Here is a 15,126-nt window from a genome sequence, read left to right as displayed (position 1 = left end):
ATTACGTTAGGGACTGGCAAGAACTTTTTAGGTTGAACACAAAATAAAAACAAAGACTTGCTCTGTGCTCCCTTTTAAAACAAGAAAAAATATTTATTTTCTCACATAAGAACTATGCCATAAAACAACGTTTTGACCATCTTTTTCAGCTACAACAGTATACCATTGTTTCCAGTTATTACTTTCTACTGTTGAATTGTTTTCAAAGATAATTTATTTGCCTCGACCTACCATATTTTGACTGTGGGGTAAATGCTTTGTTGAATATCTAAAACTGTTCAGGCAATCCTGTTTTATTTTATACAATAAAATACATGTAAATACATGTAAACACCTTAATCCATTACTCAAGTATATAAAAGCATATTTTTTTATCATTCGGGTAACCACTGACTTTGTAAATTTTGTTAATTTAGGTGAAAGGCCATGTAACGATTGAGCCGTTTTTGTATTATTCTTTTTTCAGTATGTTTTTGATGCTTCTCTAGTCTTTTTTGTCGCATGGCTATTTTATTAAATCAAAATCTAATAGCTTCATGGATACATGATATTGCTAATTTAAACTTTCACGATTGTTCAGGTACAGATTTTTTTTATACTAGCTGTCAGAAACAGTGTGGTGCTATGTACATTGTATGAATAATAATCAGAGTGTCTGTCATCAGTGTCCTATCTGTATATATTTACTGGGAATGAGGTTAATATCAGAATCAACCAAATACATTTTATAGAACTTTACCCCTATAGACACATTCTGAGGTCTTAGGGACGAGGGTGTGGAACTAATACTGTCAACGTATTTATTTTAGCACAGTCAAATCAATGTGAACAACTTTAAATTATGATTCATTAGCATGACTAATTTGGTGGTTTAATACTGGAAATACACTTTTTCAAAATTAAGCATTGTACATGTAGTTCAAAGACAGGGCTAAAAGACCTATAGTAAGCCTGCTGCTAAAAAAAAATGTTCTAAAATAAGTATGTTTACCGCAACTCAAAGTTTGTTTAATAAGGCTGAATCTATTATCTAAGTTAGACATTCAAACTACAATGTTAGTTGTATGCATAGATGAGGAGGTACACTGAAGCATGACAATATTTGGTTGATAATGTATAAGTATATGTGTTCTCTGGTTTGTTTAGAATGGATGGGGACAGAATAATGTAATAATGTCATTATTAATACACATTTACACACACAACTTACCTGGATTAACATGTGCTTGATGAGAATTTTCTCAAGAGTCAATAAAATGTCTTCGGACAATTTTAATTTAACTATTGGTTTTCTTTTTTTTTTGGAGGGGTTAACAATCAGACATCTGTATATAATTCTATATTTACCGGTAGTATCTCTAATGTCAGCTTCTACAGTTAACTTATTCATGAATAATTTTAAAAGACATTGGATTGTATACATTTTCTTATATTAGACTTCTCCTGTGAAACTGCTCTTAACAAATTTAATGAGACTTTGCTTTAACCTTGTATGACAAAGGTGGACAAGCATAGTTGTGAACTAAAAGCTATAAAATGGTCCACTACCACAAGGAGACACAACACGAAAGGTCAGGGGTCACCTTAATCCGCTAAACCTGCCTATATTATTAGGTTTTTTTGTTTTTTTTGCCTAATATATATTAGGCCCCCAAAAAAAACAAAAAAAAACACCTAATAATATAGGCAGGTTTAGTGGACTAGGGTCACCTGTCAAGTCATGTAGGTTTTTCTTTTGACTTCCGGTTTCCTCCCACTGGCATCCAATGATAGTAAAACTTAGTACAAGATACTAGCCTGGTCTTCGTCAACAATAATACAAAGAAATTTTGTAATGTTTTTCATGGTTTATTATTGATTGCATTCATATGACAATGTTGTTACAAATATAAGACTTTAAACATTAATAAATAGCTGAACACTTGAATAAATTAATGTCTCAAGGAAATCAATACCTAGTATAACCCAGGTAAATCACTTGAATTTAACCTGCAGTGATTAAAACTAGAGACCTTTATCAAAAATTCCTCTAAAAATTGATGACTTTTGTTAAGACATCAAGAAAATATTGACAAATGATAATATTCCATAAGCTACAGCACTTATTCTATTAATTCATGATCTTCGATTTTTTAATCACACCAAATTTACAACCATCTCATGTTTCCATTCAGTCTGTTCCATTTTGACTAGTTTCAAGCAAATTTTGATATGAATTATAAGTGGACACATAATCACAGTATTCCAAAATAATAATATGCTTTTCTAGTAAGACACAAAAACAGCATCACAAACACATTAATCTACAAAAACAAGAAAAACAGGTATAAAGTTTAATGTGTTTGGCACCGGTGTTTTCTTGTAGAAACTCGTTAACATTGCTACCTACAGCTAAATGTTAGTGCAGGGCTGTTTTCGATTATACTGTTTGACTGGTTGATTTATGAATTCAGACGAGCCTTACCAAAGCTCTCATTGGCCTGTATATCAAACTAGTTCTGTTACGGTTTATACTTGGAATTTCCTTTAAATCGCTACTAGTGCGAGTTCTACATGGATTCTAACCAAATTTGGCCAGAAACATCCTTAAAGGGAAGTGGAACAGAGTTCGTATAAATTTTGGCTCCTAGGGGCAGGAGGGGTGGGGCCCAATAGGGAATAGAGGTTAACCCTTAAATTGCTGCTAATAAAGTTCTGCATGGATTGTAACCAAATTCTGCCTGAAACATTCTTTGGGGAAGGGAAACAGAGTTTGTATAAATTTTGGCCCCAAATAGGGGAAATAGAGGTAAATATTTAAATTCCTTTACAAAAGAAACAATGAACCTGTATTCAGAACACAACTTGGCATTACAAATACCAGGTGAGTGATACAGGCCCTCTGGGCCTCTTTTTAATAGGTTAAGACAAAGTCAGGCAGTCTGGAGAATGATTAATATATCTATACAAAAACAAGCAATAATATCGAGACATAAGGAATGAGTATTAGGGAATTTCTTGATCTTTACTATATGGTTGCTATATTCTCTCTTTAACTCTTTTACTGAAGACACATTTAGGCTCTTCTAAATCAAAGACCAGACCAGTCCATTATGAAATTTCAGGGGTATAAGAGTTAAGACTTATCCATAGAGCATACATCATCTTATGCTCTACAAGTATATACAGGCTTGTGCGCTGCAATTGTAATCAATGAGAGCACTAAGAAAACACCCTTTATGTCTAGTACTGTAAAGCAAAAAATATGATATTAAAGCTTGCAAAGCCATTAAGCTTTTTTTTTAAACCAAAATTTGAATTGAACAGGCGTTAACGTAAAATTTGCAACCATGCTCCATACAAAAGATATCCAGACATTACCATTAGTTCTACACCTCTGGGTCACAATTAGAATCCCATGTGGGGCACCAGCAGTTGCTGGCCAGTAGTGGGTACTGACCGCTGGTTGGTGGATTTTCTCCTGGTACTCTGGCTTTCCTCCACCTCCTAAACCTAGCCCATCCTTAAATGACCCTGGCTGTCAATCAGTTGTTATATACCAATCAAACTGTAGTCTTCATGTAGTGATGTCATGATTCATTTTCAACTTCAATAATATTGCATGAACATAAATCTTTCTGTATAAAACAAAACTCCTTATACAATGATATTAAGATCAGAAATTAATAGTAACAATTTACTATCTACTCATCCATAAGGTAGAATAACAAGACATCACTGATCTTTATGACTTTTGCATGAAATTATCATCACTTTTACAGAAAAAATTCAATGTAACTATAACTTCAACTTCGCTAGCTAAGGGTATTAGTCCGATTCTCTTTCTATTACCCTTGGCATATCTCACTTCAGAACAGGTGTTTTTGCTTTCAAATTGTGATTGGATGCGGCTAGGTTCAGGCGACCAATGAAAACGCAGCTTTGATTTGTCAACAAAACTGAACTGAAGCGGTAGTATATATAGTGACCTACATTTGCATAATGAGGCATCAGGTATGTCTGTCAACATCAACTCTTAGCGAAGTTATATTATTATCTATTTAATCAATTAGATGTTTTATACCAGCTAAATGAACGTCTTGGAGACGTTGCTCTCCAAACAGATTGGAAAGTACGTGCATGGTTTATGTTTCACAAATTAAACTATTAAAAGATATACTACGATCTAGTTACAAAATTGGACACTGCAGAACTTATGCATGAAACGCAAAAACTGGTGTCCGAACTCACTAATAAACAAATGACTCGCACACATGTTCATCTTTGGTATTTTGAATCTGTCGCAAACAACACGCGTGTTTCATAGGGCGCTGCCATTTTTTCAACCATACAACAATGATACGAGCTTTTTAATTGGTTGCTTATTACGTAAATGGAAGGGGCGCAACTGCGGTGATCCAGCAGGTGGCGCAGTGCGGGACCACCCGTTCTGAAGTCAGATAAGCCAAGGGTAATAGAAAGAGAATCGGACTAATACCCTTGGCTAGCGAAGTTGCTATAACTTGTTCTGACCAAAATCATATTGGAATGGGTTTTTTCCAGCTTAATTGACTCCTCATGATTTAATTAGATAGACTTTTCTTTATTCCATTTACTTGAGAAAAACACATATAACAGATAATTGTATTTTGGTTCAGAGTGAATTGTTATCTAACAGGACTATACAGTCAATGAATATTTTGTTCTATTGTAATGCCTTATGTTACAGAATAAGTGTGTCCATTACAGGTTTTCTATAATCACCGTGCCAATAAGCCATTTGTTCCTTTGTATCACAGTTAGCTTTCATAAGTTTTCAAAAGGTGACATGGTTTAATATAAACAGACGATCTTCCTCCCTCTTCACCCATCGTAACAGCTTGTTGATGGCTTGAATGGCTGCCACTTTGGTCACTAGTGGTCCGAACACTGCATACAGTTCAAAACTCTGTGTGACCTGGATATCGAACAGACATAACATCAGAATAACAAAATCTACAAATTGTTATCAAATACAACCAGTGATCCAGAGAATTAGTCCATGAATTATTTCCTCCTTTACTGTACAGATCTGTAACTTACATATATACGTGTCACTAGTACAGAGTGACTGTTTTTCTTTGTATTCACCTTTCAAAAATAGTTTTTGACATTCTTTTATGGAGAACAATGTAACACTATCATGAATTTAATGAGTTTGTTTTATTGTTTTTAATCATTTAATAAATTGTTTTGATTAATTAATTCATGATAGAATATCTGTGTGTTTTATAAGTAAATTCAAGCATGCATCAATTATGAATTTATATTTTACCCCTAATTTGATGTAGTAATAACAAGTTCCAATTTCTCGTAGGAATAGCATAGACTTATGTCAAAACCTAAATTTTTCTCCTTATGTAACTTGCGTGAATTTTTTTTACTTAAGTCAGCTTGACTTAGTTTTTTTTCGAGAAATCAAGGCAAGGCAGAGTAACTAATATATAATTATAGAAAATCTTACCCAGCCCAGGAGTGTCTCATGTGGGCCCACAGTGTACAGTATTTTCAGCGGCCGAGCTGACGTATGTATCCTGTGATGAAGATAGAAGTACAGACCACAAAGTCGTTCCTGTTCTGTCTCCGACAGATACGGCGCCTCCAACTCAGGACTGGTGAACTGTGCCATGTGTTTGGACTTGTACAGAAAGTGTCGCAGGTCTGATATACCACACTGTTGTATACTATAGCTTGTCTTCATCAGTGAGTCACTGATGGCCTTCAGGGCATTGTACTTCAGTAGTCGCTGGGGAAAATAACATTTACAATTACACACTGAACTCACGGTAAGATTCTATAGGACTATAAATATTGGCACATTCAGTGGAAAATCCATTTTTTACAAGTTAGTACATATTGTGAATGGCCAGTTACAGCTATATTAATGACAAACAAATATTGCATATGACAAAATCATATTTGAGCGCCAAATTTCTGGTACAGTATTATATCATCAATAGATATCTTTAACTGGAGTCTCAAAGTCAAAGCTACAATGATAAATGTATTTAAGTGTAATGCAGTCACCCAAACATCAATGCTAAGCTGTGATTATCAATGCAGTGCAGTGTAATAATGTAATCCACACGGTGAATATGATAGGTGTGAAAGCACTGGTATACAACTCTATTTTACAAAGTTTAATTCTTCTTCAATTTTTTTTCTTAGTCCAACATACTGTATCCATATCACAAACTTCTATGAAAATTCTACAATATTATAGAATACTGAGAAAAGAGGTCTAATGGTTTTCTCTTCTCGTGATTTTTTCTATCTAAATATCACTTTCAGTGATATATATTTTGAAAGATCCAACAGTGATGTGCCCTATGGATGAGATATTTTGACAGATCTAATAGTGATGTGCCCTATGGATGAGATATTTTGACAGATCTAATAGTGATGTGCCTATGGTAAATGAGATATTTTGACAGATCTAATAGTGATGTGCCCTATAATGAGATATTTTGACAGATCTAATAGTGGATGTGCCCTATCAATGAGATATTTTGACAGTTCTAATAGTGATGTGCCCTATCAATGAGATATTTTGACAGATCTAATAGTGATGTGCCTTATAAATGAGATATTTTGACAGATCTAATAGTGATGTGCCCTATCAATGAGATATTTTGACAGATCTAATAGTGATGTGCCCTATCAATGAGATATTTTGACAGATCTAATAGTGATGTGCCCTATCAATGAGATATTTTTGACAGATCTAATAGTGATGTGCCTATGAGATATTTTGACAGATCTAATAGTGTGCCCTATCAATGAGATATTTTGACAGATCTAATAGTGATGTGCCCTATCAATGAGATATTTTGACAGATCTAATAGTGATGTGCCCTATCAATGAGATATTTTGACAGATCTAATAGTGATGTGCCCTATCAATGAGATATTTTGACAGATCTAATAGTGATGTGCCCTATCAATGAGATATTTTGACAGATCTAATAGTGATGTGCCCTATCAATGAGATATTTTGACAGATCTAATAGTGATGGATTGTGCCCTATCAATGAGATATTTTGACAGATCTAATAGTGATGTGCCCTATCAATGAGATTTTTGACAGATCTAATAGTGATGTGCCCTATCAATGAGATATTTTGACAGATCTAATAGTGATGTGCCCTATCAATGAGATATTTTGACAGTTCTAATAGTGATGTGCCCTATCAATGAGATATTTTGACAGTTCTAATAGTGATGTGCCCTATCAATGAGATATTTTGACAGATCTAATAGTGATGTGCCCTATCAATGAGATATTTTGACAGATTCTAATAGAGATGTGCCCTATCAATGAGATATTTTGACAGATCTAATAGTGATGTGCCTTATCAATGAGATATTTTGACAGATCTAATAGTGTGATGTGCCCTATCAATGAGATATTTTGACAGATCTAATAGTGATGTGCCTTATCAATGAGATATTTTGACAGATCTAATAGTGATGTGCCCTATCAATGAGATATTTTGACAGATCTAATAGTGATGTGCCCTATCAATGAGATATTTTGACAGATCTAATAGTGATGTGCCCTATCAATGAGATATTTTGACAGATCTAATAAAGATGTGCCTTATCAATGAGATATTTTGACAGATCTAATAGTGATGTGCCCTATCAATGAGATATTTTGACAGATCTAATAGTGATGTGCCTTATCAATGAGATATTTTGACAGATCTAATAGTGATGTGCCATATCAATGAGATATTTTGACAGATCTAATAGTGATGTGCCCTATCAATGAGATATTTTGACAGATCTAATAGTGATGTGCCCTATCAATGAGATATTTTGACAGATCTAATAGTGATGTGCCCTATCAATGAGATATTTTGACAGATCTAATAGTGATGTGCCCTATCAATGAGATATTTTGACAGATCTAATAGTGATGTGCCCTATCAATGAGATATTTTGACAGATCTAATAGTGATGTGCCCTATCAATGAGATATTTTGACAGATCTAATAAAGATGTGCCTTATCAATGAGATATTTTGACAGATCTAATAGTGATGTGCCCTGTCAATGAGATATTTTGACAGATCTAATAGTGATGTGCCCTATCAATGAGATATTTTGAAAGATCTAATAGTGATGTTCCCAAGTAAAGCTCACTTATGCTACTTACCTCTTTGATTTTGTTTCGACATTCAGACAGTGTGAAGAATGACTCGCGGTCTACAGACAGCAATAGAAGACAGGTTTCACACCTGTCGTCCAGGTAGGAGATATGTGCTTGTAGGAAACCACTGTAACCAAAGGAAAATACATGTATGACAACAGAGGACAACTAAAACTAAAAGTTTGTAAAGAACTTAGACATAAAATTAGGACAATGCTTGTTGCAATAATAAATGTAAGACAGTGGATGAAAAATATGTACCAGTACATGTACATGTATAACAAACACATTATATATTACAATTCAAGACTACAGAACATCTTATGTAATACCAGAAGTTCTAATAATAGTTGTATGCTGCACAGGTAAAATGGTTGGAACCAAATGATGAAATCAGAACGTACATTACATATTAACTTAGCATATTAACTTCAGAAATTCCTCACTACAACAGTCTTTTTTTGTAAAGTGTCATTAAACGTTGCCATCATGCAAATAAAAATTAACCATTATCTTACAGGAAAGGCTCTTGCTGACAGGTTAAATCAAATGTTGTATATCATATATGATTCTATAATATGTTAATCAAATTGTCTTGGACAAACCTGGAGTCAAACTTGGGTAAACATATTGGCGTCCAAGACTCAGCTGCCTTGAAGGATTCGGACGCATTAACAAGGTTGATGATGAGGTGGAGGTCCATAGGATGAAGGAAGTACTTTTTCATCCTCACCAGCGTAACTAGCTGATTATTGGCTAGAATAAGGGCAAATACCAGGTCCTGTAGATATATAAGTCAAAACATCAAAACTTAATCAGACTGATGTAAATACCACTGTAAACTGATGATAGAAAACCTTAAATTTACACTCATCATAACATCGAAAATACCATAAGTAGCTGTGGATAACTATGTGGTTACCTGCCATGTTTATGTGTGAAGACCATGATTATTTATTTGTTACCTTCCCTGTTACTTTGGTACATGATGATAACTTACTGGTTATCTCCCCTGTTTACTTATGCACATAATGATAACTAACTGGTTATCTCCCCTGTTTAGTTGGGTAGATAATGATAACTAACTGGTTATCTCCCTTGTTTACTTATGCACATGATGATAACTAACTGGTTTTCTCCCCTGTTTACTTGGGTAGATGATGATAACTAAATGGTTATCTCCCCTGTTTACTTATGCACATGATGATAACTAACTGGTTATCTCCCCTGTTTACTTGGGTAGATGATGATAACTAAATGGTTATCCCCTGCTTACTTATGCACATAATGATTTTTTGATAACTAACTGGTTATCTCCCTTGTTTACTTATGCACATGATGATAACTAACTGGTTATCTCCCCTGTTTACTTGGGTAGATGATGATAACTAACTGGTTATCTCACCTGTTTACTTGGGTAGATGATGATAACTAACTGGTTACTTCCCCCGTTTATTTTGACAGATAATGATAACTAACTTGTTATCTCCCCTGTTAATTTGGGTAGAGGAGGAAAAGTAACTGGTTATCTCCGATTTACTTGGGTAGATGAGGATAACTGAATGGTTATCTCTCCTATTTACTTGGGTAGATGAAGAGAACTAACTTGTTATTTCCCCTGTTGATTCGGGTTGATGATGATAACTAAATGGTTATCTCCCCTGTTTACTTATGCACATGATGATAACTAACTGGTTATCTCCCCTGTTTACTTGGGTAGATGATGATAACTAAATGGTTATCCCCTGTTTACTTATGCACATGATGATTTTTTGGTAACTAACTGGTTATCTCCCTTGTTTACTTATGCACATGATGATAACTAACTGGTTATCTCCCCTGTTTACTTGGGTAGATGATGATAACTAACTGGTTATCTCCCCTGTTTACTTATGCACATGATGATAACTAACTGGTTATCTCCCCTGTTTACTTGGGTAGATGATGATAACTAACTGGTTATCTCACCTGTTTACTTGGGTAGATGATGATAACTTACTGGTTACTTCCCCTGTTTATTTTGACAGATGATGATAACTAACTTGTTATCTCCCCTGTTAATTTGGGTAGAGGAGGAAAACTAACTGGTTATCTCCGATTTACTTGCGTAGATGAGGATAACTGAATAGTTATCTCTCCTATTTACTTGGGTAGATGAAGAGAACTAACTTGTTATTTCCCCTGTTGATTTGGGTTGATGATGATAACTAACTGGTTATCTCCCCTGTTTACTTGGGTAGATGAGGATGGTACCTTACAAGTTACTTTCCCTGTTTATTTGGGAGTATCTATAAGAAATAATATTTTGGTTATCTCCCCTGTTAGCCTTTTTAGATAACTTACCTTCACTTTAGCATTCTGTACAATGGCCTGAGCTATGTTATCCCTGACCTGACTGTCCAATGGTAAGCAACGAACTGCTCCTAACAACATACCAGGTTCTGTGTCCATCATATTTAACAAATTGTCTAAGAACTTCTCTGCACCTGTCAAAAGTCTCCGTAAATCATAGTTCCTTCTCTGTTTGAATATTCTGTGTAGCGTGCTAAATGTCAGAACACTGAGAATTTGATTGTACACATATGACAGGTGCAGGAGAATTTGTTGAGCTGACTCGGCACCATGAGACACACACACTAGGATTAAATGTTCTCGGATAAGGAAGACAAATTTATGATCACCTGCCACTATGAATCTCACCACGTCTTTGGAATCGTTAACAAATGAGACTAAAGCTGACATTACCCCCATCACTGTCACCAATTTGTCCTCATTACCGTACCTGTTAAAAAAAGGTTGTTTTTTTTCTTAAAAAGAACATTAAATTAATGGAACAAAAGAATATTATATATAATAATACATAGACCAACCTGAAATCAGGGCTTTTATCTTTAATAATTATATTAATCCATTTTAACATGCCATAACATGTTTTTCCTTCATTTGTTTTCGTATTTATGTAGAAAAGAAAATATTATTATTGAAATTTATTTTGTCACTCTTGCTTTTGATGGATAAAGTTTGATGATTTTTAATAGACAAAATTTATCGAAACAATGTTCCCCACCAACCACAAGAAAAAGAATACATAAAGCAATTTCAAAAATTTTAAATACTACTTAAAATACATCAATGATAGTTTATTCAATAAATATGCTGCATTAATGAATCATACTAACCATTTTACAGATCTATATATGATTACACTTGACAACAGAATTATGAACTTGAATTAATTTGTTCCTTTGTTTTATTACAATAGGTGATCTTTGCTTTGTTTTACCTTGTATACACAGGCTTGCCAGCTTCACTTAATATAAACACATGCTTTTTTCGTTGTCGCCATTCTTGGGTATCAACTTCGTCAATTTCCTCAAGGTCTTCTGGATTTATTTCTGTGTGTTGTAATTTTGAAACCTCCTCCAAAGCTTGTGATATCTCTTTTGTTGAAATCTGTATGTTGATAAAACATTTTATATCAAAACAACAAACTTTTAGTTGAACTTTTAATTGAAAAAATACAATTAATGGAGTATGAACAGAAACATACCTGTCTTTATTTTAAATATACATAGATGTATTATGTTGGTTTGTATTAAATTAAATAGAAAGAAAAATTGGATACTGATTTTTTTTACCTGTACTACCAGTAAAAGCTTAAAATATAATCCCATCCCTTTGAACTTTTCCCATAAACCATGTTTCTGGATTCTTTTTTGCAAGCTGAAGGTAGTTGTTGAAATTTCATACCAGTACATGGAATAGCTAATTGTAATATCAAATTACACATACCTGGGTTAAGCGGAATGTCTAAGTCAAAATTGTTATGATTTAATATCTGATCATCTAAATATTGATATATCACCAACATATATTTTAGCAGATCATAAGATACTGCATAATATGGAATATTTGTGTGTATTTTCTTGTTTTGTAGTTTGGAGATTTTACATAATGCTGTGGATATAAATATCCATGATAGTAAACCAATGTATTTAAAACAGCATTGTGACCTATATTTTGACCTTTGATTTATCTAGACATTATGGCAAAACCAGATCTCAACTGAGTTTTACTGCTCCTTATAATTAGTACTCCAAGTTCATTATATATTGTATTTATTGGAATTGGACTGGGTCCATGATTGGTGACTAGTTTGCTCTTTATCAGTCTGTAGATCGAGCATCCTGCTATAGTGCTCAAATGTTCATGGTTCAAACCCCAGTCTGGCCGTTACATTTTCTTCTCTCCTGTTACAAGAATTGGCAAGCTTGCATTGCCAACCCCTGTTTTAAGCATCGGGAGACCACAAAACAGGGAAATATGCATATTTGTGATTGGTTGTGTCTTCAGGGGCAAAGAAGGAGATAGAGGAAGTTGAGGAGCACACAAATACAACCAAATTTACACCAACTAAAATGTTTATAAATATTCGTTTTTTCCTAGAACCATCTCAGACTGGAATTCCCTACCACGCATAAAAAAACAATTTTTTATCATATATATTGAAAAAAATCATCATGACATGTAACCAACATTTATTTCATGCTACCTCCCAGAGTCAAATACACTCAACCCTATGAGTCTGACTCTTGATCTTGAAGAAGCAGAAGAAGACTTTAGGAAGAAATGTAGTGGAATTGGACAGTTATATCAGTATCTGCCTTACATAAGCCTTCGCTTTTTGGCATCCTTTAGATTTATTAACATTCATGAATTTTTTATCTGACTTCGGTATATAGTCTAGTTTTAGAAAATTAATTCTACTTATATGCAGAGTTGTAGATGATGCACCCATAGTGCTTTATTTTACTATATCAATACATGGTAATTGGTGATTGTTTGATTGAGTATCCTGTTCAGTTGGTGGCATAGCAGTTTGGGCTGAACTTTATGTTGTTCCAATGCCCATTCAGAGCTGCCTTAAAACCATTTAGTGTCTTGGAATTCACTATGTCATTCGGAAGACTATTCCAGTCGCCGACAACTCTAACAGCAAAGAAGCGTTTTCTGAGGTTGAGTCGTGGTCTCCAGTTTCATTGTGTGACCCCTTGTCCTCAGTTCTCTGAATCTCCTGACCATTTGCTCCCTCTCTGGCTCAGACATAATTCTATACATTTGTATGACATCTGATTTTTTTCTTCTGTATTCTAGTGTTGGTAGGCCTAGGATCAGAAGTCTTTCTCTATATGCTTGACAAACAGAAAAACAGTGACCAAATACTTTGACATTTGACCAAAATATAAGCTAGCAAGTTAGGCTATGGAAGTTGAACATGACAAATAATTACTGGTATTAAAGTCATGGTTTTGTTTATGTATTTGTCATGACGGTATAAACGGCATTTATTAAATCCAAAAGGTTGTTTTCGACCTCAGCTACTTGGTCACCGATGGTCAACCCTGTCCAATCCCGCCACACAAGTGAATGGAATGTTCGGGCTTACATTGAAATTTCGTCTGTGCACCAATTTCACAGTAAAAATTACACCAAAACACTCATCAATACCTCTGTGTGATCTTCACTTGACTCCTCTCCCGTCGAGACATCACTTGCGGAACCGACACCAACTCTCTGCTCATCGTCACCGTCGTGCGATCCCTGTCGTACGATGTCGTGGATATATCCGCTAGGATGACTGTCATAATCTGGATTTACGAGATCTTCATAATCGATGTTGACAAATGTATCACTAGAGGCTTGATTTGCGTCAACCGGTGGATCTGGTTCTATAAAATCATCTTGTTCAGATTCTGAAGTAGGCAACTGATCCGCCTCTTTCTTCTTCGCTGCCATTTTCGGTGTTCGATCGCTGTCAAATCGACGCTTTATGACATGGACTGTTTCCCAATCAAACACATAAATGATTAAGATTGGAAACGTTGACATACTGGTAGATACATATTTAGGAATGAAACACAGCAAAATTAAATCGAAATGCATGCACCACCCCACCTGAACATGTTTTGAAATGTCAATAATTTAGTGATAAACGTCAAGGACGTATCTACAGTAACCATCTCTTTTCATCTGAGTTTCTTTTTTTCGTTTATATTCTATACTTTTAAAGAGCATTATGCGTGTATCCATTGTCATTGAGTTCCCTCAAACTGATAGTTGGTTCAATTTTTTTATAGGATACGGTGGCCCAAAGTGGTTGAAGATTGTCTCGACATATTACCACAAACCCTCCACCTCTAGGTCGTGAGTTCGATTCCCAAGTGGGCCAGTTGCCAGGTACTGACTGCTGGACGGTGGTTTTTCTCCGGGTACTCTGGCTTTCCTCCACCAACAGACCTGGCACATCCTTACATGACCCTGGCTGTTAGTGGGGCGTTAAACTAATAAAACCCCTGGTTCATTTTAACAAGAGTTATCGCCCTTTATTACCATTTCAGTAAATTGTGCACCTTCCCAACATATATATTTTAATATTAATAATTTACTTTCAAAAATTTCACTTTTCTTTGTTATTGTGACAAAAGTGCATTGTCTATATCATAATTGTTTTTATATTATGATATACTTGTATAACATTAGCGGACTAGTGTAACATTGATCTTATAGCTAGATCACCTTGACTGAAATCCAAGATTACTCATTTGAATGTACTTACAAGCTCTTCATTCCAGCTTGCAACAGATGAAATATTCAAATATTGAAGTCCTTTATATTTAACTAATTTGAACCCTATTATTAATCTTGAATTAAGGTCAGTCAATTAAAGGTCATGTATGCATTCATTTGAACAAATTTAGCAGTCCTTCATCTGAGCATGCTATATGCACAGAATTGGGTCTAAAGACAACTTGTTATGGTAAATGGAAAATTGGTTAAAGATTTCAGCCAATTTTTCCCGTGACCTTAAATGATGGTCAATTAAGTTGAACTTCAATCAATTTGACCCTTGGGACCTAAAATGAAGGTCCAGTCAATTTTGTTGAAATACATTGC

The 15,126-nt window shown here is 34.6% G+C and overlaps 1 protein-coding gene across 1 annotated transcript; it reads right to left on the bottom strand.

Moving 5' to 3' along the window:
* Positions 1–1,842: 1,842 nt before the first annotated feature.
* On the bottom strand, positions 1,843–14,039 carry LOC138336104 (vacuolar fusion protein MON1 homolog A-like). Its single transcript, XM_069285405.1, has 7 exons — positions 13,681–14,039; positions 11,456–11,625; positions 10,516–10,954; positions 8,778–8,953; positions 8,179–8,299; positions 5,483–5,764; positions 1,843–4,936 (listed from the first exon to the last, which is right to left on the bottom strand). Exons 1-7 carry the CDS (start codon positions 13,966–13,968, stop codon positions 4,796–4,798), a joined length of 1,617 nt encoding a protein of 538 aa, XP_069141506.1. The 5' UTR covers positions 13,969–14,039; the 3' UTR covers positions 1,843–4,795.
* Positions 14,040–15,126: the final 1,087 nt, after the last annotated feature.

Source organism: Argopecten irradians, chromosome 12 (assembly GCF_041381155.1).
Source record: "Argopecten irradians isolate NY chromosome 12, Ai_NY, whole genome shotgun sequence".
In the NCBI taxonomy this organism is placed as follows: Eukaryota; Metazoa; Mollusca; class Bivalvia; order Pectinida; family Pectinidae; genus Argopecten; species Argopecten irradians.
The sequence above is the reverse complement of the archived record's forward strand: the minus strand, read 5'-3'. Positions and strand labels throughout refer to the sequence as shown.